This window comes from Ambystoma mexicanum, chromosome 1q, assembly GCF_040938575.1.
Source record: "Ambystoma mexicanum isolate Mex_15411 chromosome 1q, UKY_AmexF1_1, whole genome shotgun sequence".
Lineage (NCBI taxonomy): Eukaryota > Metazoa > Chordata > Amphibia > Caudata > Ambystomatidae > Ambystoma > Ambystoma mexicanum.
In genome coordinates this window covers 553,681,384-553,703,928 of record NC_090922.1, presented here as the reverse complement: position 1 = coordinate 553,703,928, position 22,545 = coordinate 553,681,384, and the positions used below count along the sequence as shown (strand labels likewise).

General features: G+C 46.4%; 1 protein-coding gene across 1 annotated transcript in view; it reads right to left on the bottom strand.

Moving 5' to 3' along the window:
* LOC138531453 (carcinoembryonic antigen-related cell adhesion molecule 4-like) overlaps window positions 1–21,578 on the bottom strand; it is a 172,157-nt gene extending 150,579 nt beyond the window's left edge. Inside the window, exons 1-2 of the mRNA XM_069640992.1 lie at window positions 21,452–21,578; window positions 9,864–10,015 (exon numbers count right to left, since the gene is read on the bottom strand). Coding sequence (XP_069497093.1) covers window positions 9,864–9,969 — 106 coding nt within the window. The 5' untranslated portion in view covers window positions 9,970–10,015; window positions 21,452–21,578. The remainder of the gene's footprint in view (window positions 1–9,863; window positions 10,016–21,451) is intronic.
* Between the last annotated feature and the right edge of the window lie 967 nt (window positions 21,579–22,545).

Here is a 22,545-nt window from a genome sequence, read left to right as displayed (position 1 = left end):
CCATGTTTATTACTTGGAGCTTCCATATTCACGATAGCCTTTCTAAACTCTCTTTAGGAGAAATGCCTTGCCCATTGAGTGTGTGCCCTAAATAGTCAACCTCTTTTACTTGAAGCTTACATTTGTTCTTTTGAAGGGTCAGGTCCACTCTATCTAGCGTACCTAAGACTTGAATTATCTTCTGGTCATGTTCTCTCAGAGAACTTCCTGTTATCAGAATATCATCTTGGAAGTACCACACTCCTTGAACCTCACTAAATAACTTGTGCAGTAACCTTTGAAAATACTGTGCAGCTGACACTCGGCCAAAGGGCATTCTCTTATACCTAAAAGTGCCCTCCTGTGTAACAAACGTTGTAACGTTGGGGGATGTGGGATGTAAATCAACATGGTGGTATGCTGATGTGAGATCTAATGTGCTGAAATATTTGGCACCTGCATCCTACCTACCATATTTCTTGAATTAGGAAGTGGAAATATATCAACAATGACACATTTATTCAATGCTCGAAGGTCAACGCACAATCTGACATTTCCATTTCCCTTTTGTACTATTAACACCAGGAAAACCCATTCTGAGACTTCTACCTCTTCAATTATTCCTTAAGTAGTTTTTTAATTTCCTTCGACACTTCTTCCCTAAGTGCTGTGGCAACACACCTAGCTTTGGCTATGACCGGTACCGAGTTCTGCCTAAAGACAATTTTATAGAAAATACTTTCAAACACCATATTCTTTCTTCAAACACACTGGTAAACTTTTCTTCAGGTCTGGAGATGTCCATGGAAAGAGTCGGTATATGGCCTGGTACCTTTGGGTTAATGATAATCCCCAATTTGGTGTGTTCAAACCAACCTAACAAATTTCCCCCTTTGCTTGAGACATACAATCAGCATTTATTATTTTGTCATGCCACTGTAACTCAGTTTTGAATAACCCACAAACTCAATGGGTACACCACTGCATGTGCTGGCTTTGACTTGTGGGGTTAGTGGTGACTTTCCCTTGACTAACTCTTTCCATATATTGTGATCAATAATGGAATAATCTGATCCAGAGTTCAGCAGCATTTCTACTGAGATATTACCAACTAAAATATTAGCATGGAGTTTTTGCCCTTTCTTGTGTTTTGCACCAATCTCACTCAATGACCATGTAAGGCCCTCTTCATGCATATAATCACACTCAGCATTATTTTCACCTCCTTGTCCAGCAGACATTTCTTTAACACTAGTTCTTTTGACGTTTCTGCAACATCTGGCAAAGTGGCCCTTCTTTTTTGCATTTTCAACATACCACTGACGGGGGCTAAGCAATCTGCAGAATTGGCAAAGTGTGTAAAACTTCACACCTAAAGCAGGCGGAATGCTTCTGGTAAGAAAACCAGCATAGTTCAGAGTAAAACCAAAAAGAGTGTACAACATGACAAGCCCAAGGAGGGAAACACACCTTGACTAGAGGGTGGAAATGCTTTAGGTGTGGAAGTTTTACACACTTTGCCAATGCCAGGTGACTTAATTTCAAGTTCTTTAACACACACAGTAGTGTGTTCTATGCGCTTGGCAATATCAAGGGCTTCCTCCAGTGTGGGGTCACCTTTGGTCCATATCTCCTCCCTAGTCCTATTCTCTTTACTTTAAGCATAAATATATCTCTCAATCTTTCCTCATAAATCTTGACAAACATAGAACTATTGGCTAGTTCATGTAATGCAGTGATGAAACATTCTATAGACTCACCCTCTAATTGGTCCTTTTGTAAAAGAAAATATTTTTGTAACACTAACACTAACCTTTGTTTCATAATGCTTGTCCATTTTTTTGATGATGGCATCAAAGGCATTTGGACCAACATCTGCAGATTCCCCATCGCCAACAGCTGGTGTACATAGGTCTGGTAGGCTCTTTAAGATGTGTCTCCCTTCAAATTCCAAACTATGCATGAGCAGTGCTCTGCGTCTTTCAATACTGAAGTTGGGACCATGGATGTCCATTACATAGGGCCTTATTCCGAGTTTGGCGCAAAGGGATTACCGGCACTGGTAAGGACACCGATGCCGGTAATCCCTTTGCGCCCTATTCCTAGGTCCCTTAGTGGGTCCCTCCTTTAATGCCTGGTTTTACCAGGCGTTGTGAACGGGACCCGTTAAGGGACTTCGGAGCTAATAACGGTACCGCAATTTGCGGTACCGTTATTAGCTACTTCCCCATTCCCATTGAGCCCTATGGGGGATCAAATGGGAATGGGGAATGGGTTTTTGAATGGGGACTTACCGGTCCTACAAAGGTTGGACTAGACCTGTAAGTCCCCATTGAACCGGGGCAGAGTCGCTACCAGTATGGGAGGTAGTCATGGCGCTAATAGCCCGTACATCCCACTTAACAAGGGGTTCCCCTGGTTTTGGCCAAAACTGGACAGGGAGAGCACTAAGTTCTACTGATGTGCACAACACATGGTGGTTGTGGAATGTTTGGGGTGGAATGTTGATCTGGTTTGAGTGTAGGTGTTCTAGGTGGTTAGTCAGAGTGAGCTGGAGTGGATTGACCAGTGTTTATTCCCTGTGCACTTGAGGACTTATATGTACATCTGGGCACACTAATGCTTGCAGCTAACTTACCTGGTGTCCAGCATGGTACTTAGAAGAATAACCCCACCTTGGTTACTTCACTGGTGACAAGGATTTTTGCCAGGACCAGGAGCTGCAGGGGGGAGCCGCGAGTGGAAGACACTGCCCCGACCATTTCCCATCCACTGGAGTCCAGCCATCATTCAGGAGGATCAAGGTGCAGGTCCTAAGACCTGCGGGTCAGATTGAAGGCACGACTGTCATCCAGAGGATCGTTGGGACGTGTGTGGTCCCAGTGGAGCTGCAGGCCATTGCCGGCGTCAGGGTAGAGGTAGCTGGTGTTCGGAGGCCTAGAGGAAGGCGGAAGGCATCTGGTATCCTGTGGGCGGGTTGGCGCAGGAGGGAGCCTAAGAGAAGCAGTAGGCACATGGTGCAGTGCCTGCCAGAGTGAGGCGGGTGCTTTCCCAGGAAAGGAGGAGTGTGGATGCCCTTAATGGAGAGACTGCTGGAGAGACTGCTGCTCGCTCCTTGTATTATGTGGAGCAGAGGAGGAAGCGTGCCATAATACAGCGTTTTGGAGGCTGTTTGCACTTAACTTGGTCAGGATAGAGAAGCGTCCCGGTCCACTGCTGTAGCTGAAGTGATGACATCATCTGCACATGGAGGAGCTGCGCAGCGGTGCCATTTGGAACGTGGCTCTGAAGTGGAATGCACCCTACAGTGTGTGCAATGAAATGTGACCTCCAACGTCTTGTCTGTGCCTGCGGCTAGAGGGCCGTTGGTAGTGCCGGTGGACTGTACCATAAAAGAATTAATGAAGGGGGTCAAGGGCGGCAGGTTGGCATCATGGAGCAGTCATTGGGGTAATCTAAATTTGACCCAAGTGAAGAGCCAAAGAGAAGATGTGTCTCTGGTGCATCAGAGTGCCCAGACGGACTGTCCCATCTGTACAGTGGGTAGACTATGGTGTAAGTAGTATTGCGAGAGGTGTAGTGGCTTCATAGAACATCTAAGATAATTGGATCCAGAGCTATGGGGGTTTTATGTTTGGTTGGAAACCCTCAATTTATCTTCAGAATGATGTCATATTAGGTGTCTAGGGAGGCCAGTAAAATGTTTTATTTGTGGTGCCGGTGTTGTGGCCTCCGGGTTACTATTTGTTAGTGGGGTTGGTCATGGGTCGATGCAGTATAAGGCCTGTGAGTATTGGGCGAGTGTTTGTGTTGTAGCCCCTGAGTGCCCTTAACATTGTTTTTATAGTGTTGCCATGCGTTTAACTCATGTTCTTCTTTCCAGGGGGGAATTTAGACATGTGGGTGTTCTATTATTTTTGGGGGCATTGTGTCATTCTTGTTATGGGGTACATTTTGTACATGTGGGAGTGGAGTTCACTACATGGTTGGACTTCCCGTGTGTTTGGTGTAACTATGTGTTGTACCCTCTGCATTTTTTGGCAATTGACTATGTTTTTCTTTCAGGAGGGGCATGTGCGGACATGTGGGACTTTTACTTTTTGGAAGTGCAGATGTCGGTGGTTCATGAGAATGCAGAAGCATACATTTATTTCCCTCACATATGGTGCATTTAAAAGTGCTCCTGCAGCCATTATATTTGTTCATCCACTATTGTTTTGTGATTGGAATGGTGTTGTTTTCCCTTTGTGTTGCTGATGTGGACGGAGGAGTCAGGGGTTTTGAATGTTGGTTACATTTTTGTGTGCTGTGTGGTGAGTATAGTTTGGTGAGCATAGACTGTTGGCTACAGTCAGCAGTTTTAAGATGTTGGTTACATCTACAGTTGGCTGTTGATTACAGTTGGGGTTATGTGTGGTGTAAGCTGTTGGTTACAACTAGAGTTGGACGGTGATTACAGTCAGGTTTGTGTGTGCTGTTGAACTGTTAGTTCCAGATAGAGTTGGCCATTGATTATAGTCGGCGTGTGTGGTGTTAAGCTATTTGTTACAGCTAGAGTTGGCTGTTGATTGCAGTCGAGGAGGTCATGTGTGGTGTTTTGGGTCTGTTGGTTACGGCCGGCATGCTTAGCAGTTGATTACAGCCAGAGGTTAGGGTGTGGCAATTATAAGGTGTTGGTTACAGCCAGTGTTTGACTGTTGGTTATAGGCGGGGAGGTTGTTTGTGGTATTATAGGCGCTGTCCGTTGTAATTGGGCGACGTATTATGTTGGCGCGTTCCCATTGTTGGGCATTTTTATCTTCTGTATCTGGTGCATGTGCATATCTAAGTTGCAGTGTTTGCGAATGTGTTGTGTGCTGTGGAGGTGTGCAGCTAGTTTTTGCTATTGGTGTTTGTTTTCTGCGTCTCTTATCCATTGTTGGAGATGTGTTACGGTGGGTGAAGGTGTACATCACCCATCTTGTGCTGGAGAGCATTCTGTCTATTTACGTCGGCTCAAGTCCCTTACCTTTTTGGTTCTTGGCTACAGCATGTGTGAGTAGGTGTTGTGCATTGTGGCTGTACTTCTTTTCCTTGAGGGCATCTCGTGCGACGTCCAATGTTCCACTGTTGGTATTTCTGGTGTGATTAATCGGGGGAGAAGTGTAGTTATGTGCTTTTGCCAGTGGAATGCTGTGGTTGTGGAATGTTAATCGGGTTTGAGTGCAGGTGTTCTATATGGTCAGTTAGAGTGAGCGGAGCTGGAGTAGATGGGCCACTGTTTCTTCCCTGTGCACTTTAGGACTTAAATGTACATCTGGGCACAATAAAGCTTGCAGATTACTTACCTAGTATCCTTCTTGTTACTTAAACGAAGAACTCCACCTTGGTTATTTCGAAGTACAATTTATGGAATCCAGAACCAGACAGCATGCAGGAAAGTAATACTCAATGTGAAAGTTGTCAGAAAGGATTGATTCTGGGGGAATTCCTTAATCCTAAAGGTCAGAACAGCGCAAATAGCCCAGTGTACCAATGCAAGCTAACTGTTCCTCAGCATCAAGATCCTCAAGTATTGCTGGTAGAAATGGAAGTGCCGGAAAGGCTCTGACAAGGTGTGGCGAGGAGAATGGATAACTACAGCAAAGCCGGAGCTCAACTGACTGCCCGGAAAGGATTGGCAGCATGAGTGCAGGGTAAAGCGGATCCGGAAGGTGGCACAGAGGCACAGGCAGTAAGCCTTCTCTGGGGCAGGCAAAACTTGTGAGCCAGGGCAAAATCCACAGGAGTACGGCAGCCACAAGCACTTACATTCACAGGGCAGCCAATGAAGAAAATAGACAGCAACAGATTTCCAGATGAGAAATTGAAGATGGGGGAGAGGATGTATTATCCTGGAATAAGGATGGCCCACAACCAGTTATTTCTGATCTTCTTTATTAAGGGTCCTCTGAATGCCCCTCTCCACAATCAGGCTTCATAAACTGCCTGTGCTTCACCAGGGAGCTATATATCTGTATTCCTGGAATTATATTAGGTTACAATGCAGCAGCCTGGGCGGGAGGCCCATCCTGAATACATACAAACAACTTTAAATAAATACACGTGTGCATCTGGTTTGGTAACTGCAGTGACTGATGTTAAATACAAGTTTGAATGTCGACATTAAAATTCTATGCAGATGTACACAATAGAAGAATAGTCTTCCCTCAGCCCACATTACCACAACAAGGCGGAGGAGGTATGTCTCCTAACTGCGCCACAGGGAACCAGGCTGCACCTCACTGAGGAGGTCCAACAAGGCCGAAACATGTCTGGGGTTGCTTGGTTTCCTGTGCAGAGGGGACCTGGCCTAGCAGTTCGGGCTGGGCTGCTACCTTCGGTGGCGGCAGCTGCTGACTGATTTGCTCATGGCTGGTCCCCTTTTGCAATGGCGCAGACGGGCTAAAAAACGGTGGTGTGGAAGGTTGGCCCAGAGCAATTGCCAGTGGTTTAGATTCATTCGAAACCTTCCACCCATCACTTTTGTGGTGAGAATGGGCCTCATTACACGGAAGGCGGTAATCCAGGGTGCTATTAGCACCCTGGACCATGCCGGTAAATTACCGGCACCGCCTTGGCGGAAAGGGGATTTACCGCCCCATTCCAAGGTTGGAGGGGCGGTAAATCCCCTTTCCGCCATTGCCCTTCCCCATTCCCATTTCTGCCCCATAGGGCTCTATGGGAATGGGGAAGGCGCTAATTACGGCACCGCAATTTTGCGGTGCCGTAATTAGCTCCGAGGTCCCTTAGCGGGTTGGTACTTAACGCCTGCAAGAAGCAGGCGTTAATTCCTCCAACCCGCAAAGGGACCTCGTAGTACGGCGGTAAGGGTTAACGGTCACCGTTGCCATTAACGGTGACCGTTAACCCTTACCGCCGTCCGTGTAATGAGGCCCAATGTCTCCTAACTGTGCCTGCTTTACCTTTATGTTTGGGTTGGCTCTTGGTTTGTAGAAGAGTGGGGGCTGAGTAGGCGCTGAAGCCTCGGCTCAGCCTTGCACTCCTGCAGAGAGGAACACTTTACATTATATTGAATATTACACAGGTGGAAATAATGCAGACAGTTGAAAACACACAGGGGATATACTATATACAAGGACATTTAGACTGCTCAAATGAAATACTGCACACTTAATTCTTAAATCAGGGCATTTCATTCAATCAAAACAGTCACTAGGTCACACTGTTAACTATAAACTGTTTAATATATTTCACACAAGGAAAACACACCTTCAAAATGTTGATCTTACTGGTAATATTTGTGTTTATTGCACAGCCTTTTAGAGTGGCTCTTAAAGGGGTTTCAGAGTTCTGAGCTGAAAATGTGTAAGCTGTGCCAAGTCATTGTGCATTGAAATACACTGCAGTCCATTCAAAGACATCGTTGTCCATATAGTTCCATGTACATTTCAAGAACACTGGGCCTCATTACACGGACGGCGGTAAGGGTTAACGATCACCGTTAATGGTACTGGTGACCGTTAACCCTTACCGCCTTACTACGAGGTCCCTTTGCGGGTTGGAGAATTTAACGCCTGCTTTCTGCAGGCGTTAAAAACCAACCCGCAAAGGGACCAGGGAGCTAATTACGGTACCGCAATTTGCGGAGCCGTAATTAGCACCTTCCCCATTCCCATTATGCCCTATGGGGCAAAAATGGGAATGGGGAAGGGCAATGGGGGAAGGGGGAATTACCGCCCCACCAACCTTGGAATAGGGCGGTAATTCCCCTTTCCACCAAGGCGGTGCCGGTATTTTACCGGCATGGACCAAGGTGCTAATAGCACCTTGGTCCACCGCCGTCCGTGTAATGAGGCCCACTGTGTCACAAAACAGAACGATAAGAAAGTGAAGAATTGGTCTGTAAGTGAGGAGCTGTAGCTGAAGAATAAGACAGTGGGTTACTTGAAGATGAAGTAGACCTCGCAAATAAAGTGTTTCATTGTTTGCCCATGTTCTGCATCGCAGGTATGGTAAGGTATGATACATACTATTGAATATTCTGCTATATATTCTGCAGTCACATTTAATTCATTCTTGAGTTAGGCCATTTAATGGTTATAGGTTTCTTATTTCGAATCTTCAGTATGGTCCTCATTATAAGGTTCCCGGTATCCTGCTTGTCATTTCGACAGGATACCGGGAAACTGACCTACCGTTATCGCTGGCTGATATTCTGCTAATTCTGGGATATTCCAGGTGCTGGCAGCAGCGGTGGTCATTCCCCATTCCATGGAGTCGCATAAGACTCAATGCGGGTAATTTCAGGTATTTCTGGCATCAGTAATACAGGTGCCAAATATACCTGCTGTTTTCTGGCAGTGGGGGCCTGATTTGCCTCCAGTTCTTGGCTGGAGGTAAGTCAGTGAACCCCAACTGGCAAATGTAGTTTCGTGGTGTGTAAAAAATTGGCGGTCACGGAATTACTACCACTTTTACTGCCACTTTTCCCACACTGCAAAACATGTAAGCCATGTCTTTTAAATGTTATATTACATATGGTTTTATAAAAGGCAAACCCTGGACCAATGGGCACCAGAGCACCATATAAGAAGAGTTAAACCAATACATAAATGAATTCAATGATTATTCGGGATCAAACAATGTAAGGGGGAAAATGCATAGTTCGACAAGACACATGACTGGTCAATGACAATATGTGATATGGTAAACCACATGTATGTGCAATTCATTTCAGTAAAGCAGGAAAGGTGTAGAGATAGCCCTACAATGAATTGAGAAAACGGATGTAGGTTAGTGCGGGGGAGAGATTGTCTGTGGGAGGATGGGAATGTTACCAGGGAAGGAGATGTATGTATAGGAAACGGCTAAAGGATGACAAAATGGGTGAGTTGGCTGATGGACATCGCTGGACAGGCGGGAGGGGTGCATTTGGTGGGACGGTTAAAAGTAAGGGGGGGCATGCTTGTTAAAAATCCACAAGTGTGTAGTGGGAGAAGGGAGACAGGAAAACGTATAGAAAATGAGGCCACGACCAGGCTGTTATTGGTCAGGAGAGGGAGTTGTCAATATTATGAGAGGAAGGTGGAATGGTGACTATAAATCGAGGTTTATTGGTTAGTTGTAAGAGTGAGAGAAAAAGGACAAAAGGGGTCGTGAGATTGAATCATGTAAAGGACAGACAAAATCTTGGTAGCAAATTGATGGCACAGATGGAATCCAAAAACCTCAGGCTTGTGATGAAGTGCAAAGGTTGTTGAAGGCATCCTTCCAATTAGACCATAATAATTCCACCTGAAGTACAAACGGGTCATAAGAAGAAAAGAGACCCCAGAAAGGTTGCCTTCCAGGGCTCAGGCAGAGGAGAGAGTGAAGAGTCCCAGAATGGGAAAAGAAGGGAGGAGGAGCAGTATTGCTGGGGACAGTCTCTGATGTCGCATCCTCACGGAGGCGAAAGGTGGACAATGAAGACAATCATGGGCTGTAATCAAGAACATTCTTGCACTCCTTCCCTTGGATACTAGATATAAACAGAGTAATATTCCCTTGGTAAGATGGAGTATTCCAGGTACCTGACCAAGTCCACTGACCGGAGCCATTTTGCCGTACTGTTTTGCTGCATTTTTAGGGGGAGGTTACATTTTTTGTTTTATATCTAAAGGTAGTTAGAGGCTGGGGAAAGGGTGGGGGCTTAGACGGGAGGACGGCTAGCCCCCCAAAAAATACTGCACAAAATGTGACCTACCACTTCTCTTTCTCCTCGAGCCTATGATTTTCTGTTCCCTGGAATCTATGCATAGCCCTATATCTTTAAGTTTACCAATGATTGACAGAGCTGCTCTCACAATCACAGCAACGTCCCACCTTCTCCACTTGCTCGTCTTCAGATTGGTGTCACTTACCTGCTAGAAGGAATCCCCAGAGGCTACAACTCGATTTGCAATTCGCCCAGAATTGAAAGATCATCCCTGCTACACCCAGAAGAATGTGATTGGCCAGGGTGAGCATGACGTAAGAATGTGTGAAAGGCAGTGAGTCCGGGAGGCTGTCATCTCTGTAAACCAAAGGACAGGAGTGAGGTCACATCATAACACTGGCAACACTACTTTAAATGTATCTGTTAATCATTTAACTACTGTAGTAGTACTTATTGTAATGTCTGAAAATGTATTTAACATTCATAGGCCACTGTGCATGGGTTTCTATTCTCAGTCAACGTGTTCTTAAATGGACATTAAGCTGACAGAGTGCAGTATACACACATGTAGCTAATCAGGTGGCACGATTCAACAAAAGCCTGACTCATACTTTTCAACTATACAGTTGGGTTGGAAAACTCATTAAACAACTCGTTCAGTTCAAATAGAGAATATGTCTGCGTGTGTGCGTACTTCCAAGTGACACGCACCTTGAAAAACCAGCCCCCTGATACACCCATTCCATCTGATTAACTGCATTGACAGTAGCACTCCCGAGAGCACGTATATGTTGTTTAGTGTGTGTGTGTTGATGTGTTTTGCAGCTAAGAGCATTTTTCACAACCAGCTTTATATGGGAGCTCAAGACAAATGCTCTAACAGTACATTTGCACAGCACCACTTTGGCAAAGGCTTACTTAGCAATGCTCGTTTTACTAGGCCTCCAGTGCAGGCAAGTAGGAATAATAGAGAAATCTGGTGTTTTCCTGCCAGAGTGTCTTTAATACCTCAGCTGCTTCCAATGGGCTGCAGAGGGTCTACTGCAGAGGCTGCAGAGAATGAACCCTTAGGGCGAAAGTTCTTGAGTGACAACAGCTCCCTCACAAACTAAAGGCAGTGTTGCTCCCACCAGAGTGTTGTGACGTGCACCAGCGTGTTTAATACAAGTGGGACCCGCTCGTGGACGGGTTGCAGTCACAGTAATGCATACCTAGTGTCTGTGCGTTATTCCAGGAGGCTCTCGGGTGGTGGGTGGAGCCGGGCTGTACTGGCCCTGATGTTGCAGCAGACTGAGGCGTGCTGAACTCCACATTGTTACTACGACGCCAGCGGATTTGGATTTGGGGCCCCCTGTGGGGACGGGTGGAACTGAGCCTGTGTAGGTCATGACGGAGCTGTAGGCCCTCTGTGGCTGCTGCCCAAGGCGGCTAGACTGCGCTCTGCTCGCAGGGAACGGCAGTTCTATTTCCTGGGTCGCTGCCTGGACCCAGAAATTCCCCTACAAGCTCCTGTGCCCAGGCAGAGCCAGCCTTAGGGGGGGGGTTGAGCCGGGCGACCGCCCGGGGTACCACGCCCCCCTGGGCACCATTAACCCCCACCACGCCAGCTCAGGGGAGTCTTTCAAGGACTCCCCCGAGCTGGCATAGTGGGAGGCGGAGTGGCTGGCGGGCTTTTGATGTAAAATACATCCGTGGCGGCAGTCTCATTTAAAATGCGCCCCTACGCCGCGGGCACCTTCAATGACCAAAGGTGCAATTAGCCCACCACCACGTCAGCTCGTGGCAGTCTCTCAAAGGCTCCCTCGAGCTGGCATGGTGGCAGAAGGTGTGGCAGGCGCATCATTGTCATTGAATGAACCGTGGCGACGGGCTCATTTAATGACAATGGGCTGCTGAGGTGCCAGAGCGAGGAGGGTAAAAAAAAAATTAAAATAAAAGGCCCATCCTGGCCCGCCACCATTCCGCCAGCACCCTGTTAACCAGGGGCGCGTAGGGGGTGAGGGGGGTGCCAATTTGCCAGGGTGCTGCTGAATTTATGGCAAGCCCTGCGCCCAGGTTACAGTAAAAGGGGCGGCCAAGAGGATCATATAGTGGGGTGTGCCCCTGCAACTCTGAGGAGTGGTGCCTGGGCCAGGTGCCCCCTGGCAAAGCCTCACAGGGGTGTACATGTGCCAGAGACAGGTTGTCGCAGTTTGAAGACTTTCTGACGGTGCTTGTGCCGCTGGGACCGATGCAATGAGGGAAAAAAGGGGCGAGGGTCCATCCTCCACAGTCAAGGAGTCTAGCGGTGCAACAGTTGCAGCCCTGCTAAGAGTCCTCATTCCACTGGCCCTGATGGTAAGCCCTCAAACGTCTCGTGAAAGGGCAAGGTGCAATGAGGGCAATGAGGAGGACGAGGTGTACTCCTGCAGATTGACCCGCAGGGCGACAGGCATCCTGTCACTTATTCCAGCAAGGCCCTCACTGCTAAGGAAAGGTGGTACATGTAAATAGAGAGGGAGGCACCTGGTGTCCTGTGGGGGTGTTGGCACTTTCACCTCTACATCTACGGCCACCCTGTGAACGTGTTTAATGATCAAAAGCCACTAATCCTACCATCACTGTGTTAGCACTGTGCCCCCCCATCAGACTGGAGCAGTGGCTACTACAGCTCAAGGAGTGTGGAGTAACACTCTTGTTTTGGTACGGGGGGGTAACCCAGCCAACTACCTGTTGTGGCATCCTGTTCTGCTCACAGATTGCTGCAACAATGTGGATGAGGACGTGGAATGTCTCGTCAACATAATCACAAAGATGGCGGTCACGAACCCCATGTCCGTAACTGACATTGCGGCAGAGATGCACCAAGATGTGGGTTGCAAGAGCTCCTAGTACAAGTACGGGCTGAGCCGTGGACGTCATTCCTAGCCACAACTAACCACTAGACACCTGAGGCACACGCACGTCTTCAGATTCTATGGAAGGTGTGAGGCGAGCTGTCGATTGGCCTGGAAGGTGTTCTCCTAAGAGGTTCACAACTGATCATCCCCCTGGAACTGCAGAGGCGGGTGCTGGACCTATACCACCTGGGATCATGTATTTTGATGTTTGTTTTACACTTGTGTTCTTTGATTATGGAGTTTTAGACAACTCCATAGGCATCGTCTTTTCGTGTGTGTTACACAGCACCTTCAGTGCAGTGACACAGGGATGTCTTTTAGACTTCCCAAAGGTTTAAATACCTTCTCAAGGATGAACTACTGTTTCCCAGAGAATGTAAAGTGTAATTGACTTTACTAGTCTTTCCAAATTCCTAGACCAAGCACACACCATCTTACAATGGAGTGCTGGAGGGGTTACATAGTATCCCCTGTGTCTAAATACTCATGTAGCAGTCAAATGCTATCCTTTCTTATTGAAAAGGCTGGTGGCAGTAGTTTTACAACAAACTACCATGATTTTTCCCGACCGCGAACACTGGTAGCTAAAAATCACAGGAGCCATGTTTTTCAAGATGGCACCTTAAGCCCCTTTGTTCCCGGCTTCTTTTTTTAGCCCTTTCTTTTTGGAAAGGTCCTTCTAGAGTTTTTCTCTGCGTGCCAATCCAGGTTTGCTCCCTTTGTTTGGGTGTCTTTGGCAGGCTTCAGGACTGAAGACCGTGTCTGGGGTGGGCAGGAAGTGAGGGAGGTGCCCGAAACTCCCTGTGCTTAGTCTCACCGAAGACCCAAATGCACTCTGGCGTGATTTGCTGGCTGACTGTCTGGCAAGGACAGCGCACCCTGCTGGATGAGTGACAGATAGGCTGGAATGAAAGAGTGAGAAATGTTTAAAAGGCGAGTCTCTTGGACTGGAAAGCAGAGTCGACCACTGGAACAAAAGAATTGAAGAAGAGCTGGAAGAGGATGGCTGCTGCAACTCCTGGACCGTTGGTTTGCCTGGTGAAGCCCTGCTGCAGGTCCGAATTGCCAAGTTCATCTCGACAGAGAAGCTCCTTCAAGGAGGACTACTTCTTCCTTGGAGTGGGTGGGACCAATCAACTCGTAAGCCACCTGGATACCATTCTCAAGGCTGGTTAGGATTAACTATGTAGAGGGACACCAGCTTGTGTGCTTGAATTACAGCTACTGGAACTGAAGTGACTCCATCTTGTCAGCATTTTCCGACGATCCCGTGCAGTGCAGGAGTCCCCCGACATCCTCCCTCTTGCCCCCACGACTGAGGCTCAGGAACAGTGAGATCTACAGGACTTGCCAGGAACCAAAGTCTTCAGCTGCATTTTGTTCTTCATATTAAGTTACTGTGCCAACCCGATTGAGAGAACGCCACTCTCGCTGTGAAAGTTTGTGTAACTTTCCCAACTTGCAGGCTTAATCATCTTGTGACCCAACATATGATTCTTTTTCGTCTAAACTACTTCTGAGAACTTTTGCAAAAACCTTACCGTTTAATACAAGAACTGCTCTCTCCTATACAAGACACTAGTCCATTGACTTTGGCCTATGCCTATTGAACTGAATTGAGTCCTCTTCTGAACTGAAACTATTTGCACTGCCTAAGAAAGTATTTAGAATCTATTCTACTTAACTTGTGCCTTTTACTACCATTGAAAGTAACTGAAGTGACATTTTACTCCTACTTCAGGGGACCCTAACTTGTTCACAAACATATTGGTTCAGTACTGAAGTGAGTTTGTGTATAATATTAAGTTACCTCTTTCTAGTGAATATTTTCTAAATGATTGTGTAATAAATGAATATGTATTTTACCAAGAAACCTTGAGTATAAGTGTCTACTTGAACCACTGTGATTGAAAGTCCTCTGTGTAACCTCTTGTACTGCTCACATTCACTCTTGAGATCAGCCTGGCTGCTCAGCTTGCTACCAGAAACCGTGTGGTACAGACTTATACCAAAGGTTGGTTTGGCTTACACCTGTAGCCCAAATTGTATGTGGTGGTCCCAGAGAGTACTGCATGCAATTCTGCCTAACAGTAGCCTATGGCCAATACACAAAGCTTTAGCATGTCAAAAAATGTGCTGACATTAGAATCTGTTATAATGTGCTTAGAGGTCTGCATAGCAACACACTGAACACCGAAAGATATTGCAAGCTAATAAGGGGAATCCCTTAGTGACAGAAGGTCTGTTAGGCTGAAGTTTGGGGTCACATGAGGACTGGCACAGAGTCGGCACTCTGGGGCTCTGTCAGACGTACTTGTGGTTACTAGTACTGATTATGTGAATAACTGTGGCAATCTGTCATTGACGTGTACCTATAAAAAATATTTGGCTTTCAATCTCATGTCCTGTTTAAAAGCCCTGTCAAATTATCACTGATGCTAAATGTGTACTAAAAACACTGGAGAATTTGATAAAAGATAAATGCATCTTGCCCCCTGTCGTGAGGGCTAACGTAAAGGGTTGCCAATGAACAACCAGGGCCTACTAGTGATATATGTCAATCAAAGAGATCATCCAGAAAAAAGACGATTATCTACGAGGCTTTTTGGATTACAGTCCGTCATTTGACACAGACATCACACAGCCCTATAGAAAGCTCGCGATAGTGAAAGTTGATATGGTATGATATGACATTTATAACGTGCCTGTACACAAGTGATTCTAGGCGTGGCAAAACACGGAGGGGGAAACAAAGGGTGGACAAAACAACGATCTTACTAGGCCTTGTGTCACTCAGATCGCACAAGTGCAGGGAAAGGAAAGAGGAGGATTGCAGATAAATCACTAAGTGCAGCCAGCAGGTGGTTCATACGTGCATAGAGAAGGGACTGCAGGGTTGCAGGAACAGACCCTTAAGTGCTGGGGGAGCCCTAAGGCAGTGCAAGGGCAACTGGGCGTGCAGGAGCCTCAGGCCGAGTTCAGAAGGTATCCAGGTGACCAGTGCGCAGAGCAGTTGGGTACATCAGCAGGGGAGAGAAAGAGAGAAAGCAGAAGCGAAAAGGAAAGTCTTGAGCTGCTTCCGGAACCGGAGGTGGTCCTGCTCAAATTTTAGAAAGGCAGGAAGGCTGTTCCAGAGGGAGGTCCCAGTTGAGGAGAGAGATCTGCCCACAACTTTCTGCTTGGAGAAGCATCTGACCCTCAGACAGTTGGATGTGGGCGAGTGGAGAGCTTGAGAGGGAAAATGTTGTGGAAGAGAAAGTTGGAGGTAGAGTGGTCTCAGGCCCCAGAAAGCCTTGTGGACGATGTAGATGTTTAACATCGCACAGAGATTCACCTTTATAAATCTGTATGAATCTGAAGGGTTACATCATGACAACTCAGGTCAAGATGTTACTAAATCTGCAACTATGCAGCAAAACTCCAGCCAGTTAGTAGAGGAGCAGATAAAACGGTGTTCATTTGGCACCACTGCTCTTCATCTTACACATTACTTAAATATACACCATGCTACTGGAAGTTACAGAAGATGTAAGCAAGGCAGGAAACATCAGAATGGCAATCCTCTTCTACTCCAATGATTTGGCACCAATCACAAGAACACCAAGGATCCTAAAAAGCTTTTGAAAGCTGTGGGACTCTATTGCAGAGCCAATAAACTAAACATTATTGACAGATGATGTTTGGGCCACAAAAAAGTAGAACTCATCATCTTTCTTCCCAATAAATAGTCAAACATTTGGAAACGGTTAACATCTTTCCATACTTTGACCTCACACTACTGAACACAAGCATTTCCTGATGCTGCAACCAACTGTTAAGAAGTCTCAAATCACAGTAAATGGCTTCAACAGGTCAAAGATGCATCGTTCAAACACGTAGCTTGACAAGGCTATTGAGACCGACATCGGTGGAATCGTAGTGTATGGGGTTGAGCTGTGGTCCTCAGAGGGATGAGTGACCATGATAGAGAAGTTCAAATGGAATAAGTGGACAAAAATAAAAGAGGTCCAAAAGGGGCTCTGAACTACAATCCTAGAAGCTGCTATAGTAAACTCACCAAATGACTATTTGTATCACTATTGAAAATAGTACATATTAAGAAACAAATCCTCCCACCTGAAAACATATCAAAATAACCAAGAAATCTAGACAAGGAGAAGATAACAGGAAACACCTGTGAGAGCTCAGGACATTGAAGGGTGGCTTGGGATTACACTTCATATTGGAGCTTGGATGGGCGGATCACACTTCAACCACCTCTGGGAAAGGCTTGGCCCAATAACATCCCCAATCCTCAGGGCTGTGCTTCTTCCAACCTAAGGCTTACCTTGAATAAAAAACGTAAGGGGAAATCTGAACGGGATGAGATGGCAAACCTGGAAATGTGGTCACTAGACTTCAGACTACAACCTTACACTTTGGTGCAGATTTTGGGAAATTAAGGTCTTTGGACCGGCACAAATGTCTATGTGGGTATGATGATCATGCAACACAAATCTCTGTGCATTTTCTTTATTAAAGTAAAATGTACAGAATGTTTATGGCATGATGCCTTAAACTCGTTTAGCCAGAAGCTGGTATTAGGTATTTCCTGGAAGCACTGGGAAGGGCGAGAGAGCCTGTCATTGCAATTCACATTTGGAAACCTTGAAAGGTGTACTGCTGCCTTTTCCTAGCAGATGTGCAGGTCTGGGAGGGGTGCAGAGGTTTGGGGGGGGGGCCTGAGGGGGTCCTGTATGAGGGAATGCAAACTATATCAAGTGTGCCTATTCCTCTGTTTGATTTGAATAGATTATTTGGGAAGTAACTTTCACTGGGCGGTGATAGTGCATTATAGGGGTGAGGTGTAAAACGGACACAAATATGATGAACAAATAAACACATTGATGATGATGATGATGAAGATGATGATGAAGAAGATGATGATGAAGATGATGATGATTAGTCACCCAAAAAATAATGGCAAAAGCCAAAACACTTGAAAATGTAAAAAACAACTGCAGCCTTGGAGGCACACAAATCAGTTACCTTAAAGAAACTGTTTAGGACCAATCACATATGGACCAGCTGCCACCAACCCAGGAAAGGAAGCTCTTTAAGTGTGGTAGAGCCGATATGCTGAAAACTCTGTGAGATTGGGAAAAGCTGGGTGGAGGTGCTGGGGCCACATGTGATGAAAAGTCAATAGAATCGATGACTGTTGATTTCCCAGCACCTTAGATCCATTCAATTAAAAACATTGAAACCCACCATGCTCGAAACTGGAAACATGGCATTTTTCAAAGAGTAACACACTTCACTTGCTGAGGTGAAAGACACTAATATATCTTTGTTTCGTTTCACTCATTTGTGATGATGTTTGTCTTTGGACTACTTTCATGACTATTTGCTTGTACTTGTGTATTTTTGTTGATGCTTCTTTTGATATTGTGTAGTAAGACTGCCCTGATGATGGACAGGAGTCTGAAAGGCATTGGCAGTATATTCACAGACTGTGAGCCATATCACGAGTTGGGCAATCCATCTTAAATGTGTTGGTAACAGGGTTACCGCCGCATTTATGGGTCCGCCCAATCATGCCGATTTTTGGTGCAATTACTACGCAGTAATACCGCCAGCGGTGATTGCATAAAAAATTCCCATTGGGTCCAATTGGGAATGGGGAATTACGTTTACCGCCCAACCCATGATCTGGCGGTAATAATGCCAAACGGGTGGGCGATAACGCAAATAAAGTTGGCCCATATGATCGGGATACCGTCCAACTCGTGATGAGGACCTGTGTCTGTTCCTTCTGGAATTGAAATATGGATAAACAAATCTGACTAGTTTTGTTTAATTGACTCATAATTTATATTGACTACCGTTTATTCTAGCTATTTCAGCATAGACTGTGAGCACCCCGTTCTTGGAGAAATTACTCAGAGATTATCTGTATTAAAAACACATTTCTCCCACAAACATGGGGGGCCCACAGATTTTGGTTCATACAGCACTGCTGCCTCAGCTTCAGCCTGATAGACTACCAGTGGGGTTTTAAAGTAAATTCCACCAAACCTTAAAATAAAGTGCTTCACTCCACCTGCTTGCGCTTCCCAGAAGCCCCGCTTTTAGTGGCTTGTCTTGGCGACACCGTTCCCCTGAGGAAGGAGACCTGAAACCTATGTAGAGAAACATTAGTGGACAGCCAGCAGCTGGTCCTATCCCATGTTTACTTTTTGTCTGATCATTTTATCCCCGCCCATTATTATGAGCTTGATCTTTGGGCCATGTACTTGCAATGGACAGAAAGTGTGCTACTCGTAAAGAGCGTTTAGCTAAACTCCGTTTGGTATGCACCACGAAAACTGTGCAGTTTGTAAACACATGTAAAGTTACCTCCATAACATTCGCTCTTGGGCTGTTTGTATTTTCTCCGAAAAGCTACTTATTTAAGCTATTGGAAAAGGTTCAAAGTGTACAAAAAAGGTAATGGAACTATGTTCCCTGCTGCCCTCCCCCTCACTCCATACCCACTCTAAACCCATAATGCAAACTCTATGCCTGGGTCCTGCTTTTCCTCCAGTCCACCCGCTCCCACTGTGTTTTTTCAGCTGTACTAGCAAGAAGGATAGAAACACAGTGAACGAACATAATTGTTAAACGACCACTATTATTTTCAGTCGTTGCCCCCTACACCATGCAGCTTCATAAACCCTCTTGTTTCTAATCACCCACATTCACACCTCTTAAGGGACATCCCAAAGATTAAAGCCCCTCCTCCCACCCAACCATTACATTCACACACAGATGTGCCTGCAGCAATTCCATGTTAATATGTCTCGATGCAGAAAGCAAATGCTGATCTCTGCAGGATCAGATGCATGTGGCTGCTCGGGAATGGGCTGGATGCCCTAAGCAGGCTACTGAAATAATCATCAGCAAGTCAGTGACTGCAAGATAGCTCAGTGGGATGTGACATTCACACTGATTTCGCAGTGCCGAGGTCCAAATCCCTTTCAGGGGTCAGACAAAACAAACAAATGTGCTCTTTGGCTGCTGTCCAGGAATACCATGACAAAAATGTAAGGGAACAATGCCTGGTTGTTACCAAAAAGAATGAGAATGTGTACCCTTTAGATCCTGCTCACTTAAAACTCTGCTCTTAGGAAGAGATTGATCTGGCAGGGTGAAAAAAGCACCCCTACCTGACACCTTTTGGAATTGGAAATGGGCAAGAAATTGCCCCTGCCACCCCCAATGTTAATCGGCCCTTTTTGTCCTTATAACAGGTGAGTGTCCCATCCATCCCTTCCCGTTTGAGAGTGTCCCACAGGAAGCGGTTACAGCCAGCATACAGTAACAAAATGTAAGACAGACGCTCACAGCGCCCTCACGGGATAACTGGACACCTCACACGGGAGGAATGGGCACTTTCTTTGGGGTCAAAACATTTACATGATTGCATCAAGGATTATCTGATGAAGTACAACAGAGCCCGCACCTCAGTCTGCTGATGTCCTCTGCTGTGGGCGCTGCCAGCCTGCCCCAGATTCAGACCCTGCTGAACTGGCCAGCAGACTTGGAGCTTCGCCTGGAAGGAGAAGGGGGACTCTGTAAGGGCGGAGGAGCCCGATTCTCCCTTCATTGCTCGAAGACAGAGAGGCCAGTATGCCCCCCTTCATTTGAGTTCCCTTTCTCTGATTCTCCTTTTTATATTTATTCAGCTCTGTCTCAGAAGCATGATCATTGTCCCTGGAGGATAGCTCAGCTATCCTGGCAATGTGCTAGACTTGGAAACAAGACAATACGAAACAACACAGGTTCGATCCCCGGGTATTCAGCCCTTTATAAATACGCAACTGACAGACATAGGGCCTCATTATGAGTCACGCGGTATGGAAATAACGGTGGCGGTAAACCCGCTTCCACCGTTGATCCCATACCGGGTGATCTCGAGTCCTGCAGGCGGAGGTGTCATTCCTGCCAGGTTTGACCTGGCGGGTTTAACACCGCCCACCTGCAGGCGGACGTGGAAACACCGGCACCATCACGAGATGGTGTCGGTGTTTCCATGGTCCCCATTCCCATTGAGTCCTATGGGACTTAATGGGAATGTTGATTTACGGAATTCCGCCTCCGGAATTCCCCGGTCACCGGGGTTGTAATGCCCCGGTAATTCCGGGAATCACGGAGGCGGAATGATAATAGGAGTCCGGCAGTAACCGAGCCGGAAAAACTAGCAGGTTACCTCCGGACTCGTAATGAGGCCCATATTCTTGTAACAGCGTCTGATGCCCACGGCCTGTGTGAACACTTTCAAAATGCAAATAAAACATAAAATCATATTGTCATGCCATCATATAACAGAACCCTAGTTTCCCCCTTGGGATTGCTCTCTGGAGGAACGCAAGTTCCTTATCATCATTCAAACTTAAAAAGACTCTGTTTACTTCTCCAGGATGGCTGGGCCATTTACAGTTTGGGTGTCATTCAAAGGTAGCACCATCCTCCACCAACAGAACCGGCTTTTCCACCTTCAATACTAAATATATATATATATATTTCTTTAAAGGATTCTCTAGTTCCTGTTTAGAAATTCTCTATAATTATATATTGTGTGCTTGAGAGTTCTCGAAGTTTCTCCAGTGAGGAATGCCAGAGGACATAAAAGCGATAGTCCATTTGTCAATCCTCAGCGACAATCCATCATTGTTGCCTGATTTCTCAGTCATAGCCCTTCCCCACTTCCTCTCTTTTAGGGGTCACCAATGTTGCCCTCTAAATGTGCCCTCGTTCCTGTCGGGGTTGGCGGCTCTTCGGTCACTATCTCCTGGCGCCATGACGGCAGAGGGCTTCAGGGCAGAGCATCGCCACTCTCGAGGACCCACATTATCCACAACATGGATACAGGCAAGCAGTCGCAACTACTCACCGTGTCCCGTAAAACCTCCTCAGATCGGCATGGCATGGATGGGGCGAGACGAAACTTTGCTCCTGCCTGCCCTCCCAGCCATGGCTGTGGTCCTGTCCATCCACAGACTGGAATTTCTGCCCGACGGTCCTGGGCGACTCCCCCCTCCCCCGTGACACTGTACAGGGAGGTCCCTTCCTAGCACTCAGTGCCTCTGCCCTGTTTCCTGTGAGTGATGGTGGCTTGTCACAGTGCCAGCTGATGCTGGCAAAGCTCTGCACCGTTTTTGCAATTGCTTCCTGCCTCTTTCATAGTAAATGAACACTGTAGCGGCGTGTACACCGACGAGCTCTGATACCCTATACATTTACAAGTGCACAGTTGCCGGTTTTCTCACTTTTTAGCACACGCACCCCCCCCCCCACCTCCATCGGTAGTGTAGGGGAAGATTGTTTATATACTAATGAGTTACTTACTGAGCTTAACTAATGTGATGTCGAACGTATCTGATTTCTCATGATGCACCAACGTATTCTCTTTATAGCAGGCTCCCTACTTTCTATTCACACTATGGTGGTGACTACATTTTCACTCTGGCAATACTTGTTTTGCCTTGTCCAAGTGCTTGCAGTTTTCTCTGGGAAGGAATGTTATGCGCTTGTGAACAAAACATCCTGCATGATTCTGTTTGTTGAATGAACAACTGCAAAAGAGCACAAGGGTGTGTGTTGGACGGAGGGGGTGTTCTGGAAGGAGGGGTTTGTGAGCGCCTCTTGGGGCGCCTCAGAGTGTAATGTCACGTGACATGCCATGTTGACAACGTGTCGCTAAGGGGCTAAAGAGAAGTGATTATGGACTCTATGAAGTGGGAATAACCCCTCCCAATGTGGTAGCCCTGGTGGTTTCTATTTCCATGACCTTCATGCGAGTTTTTAAGGCAATCATGTGGTCTAGAGGATACAAGGTTGATGTCTGGAGGGAGGGGCAGGTTGTTGCTGTCTGTCACAGTACTGATGTTCATGCTTCTGATAGTTCTTGTCTTGAAAGTCAAATGCAGTCTCTGTCTTTGCTACTAACCTGGCCCTCACGGAAATGGAAGATCTCATTTTCATCTG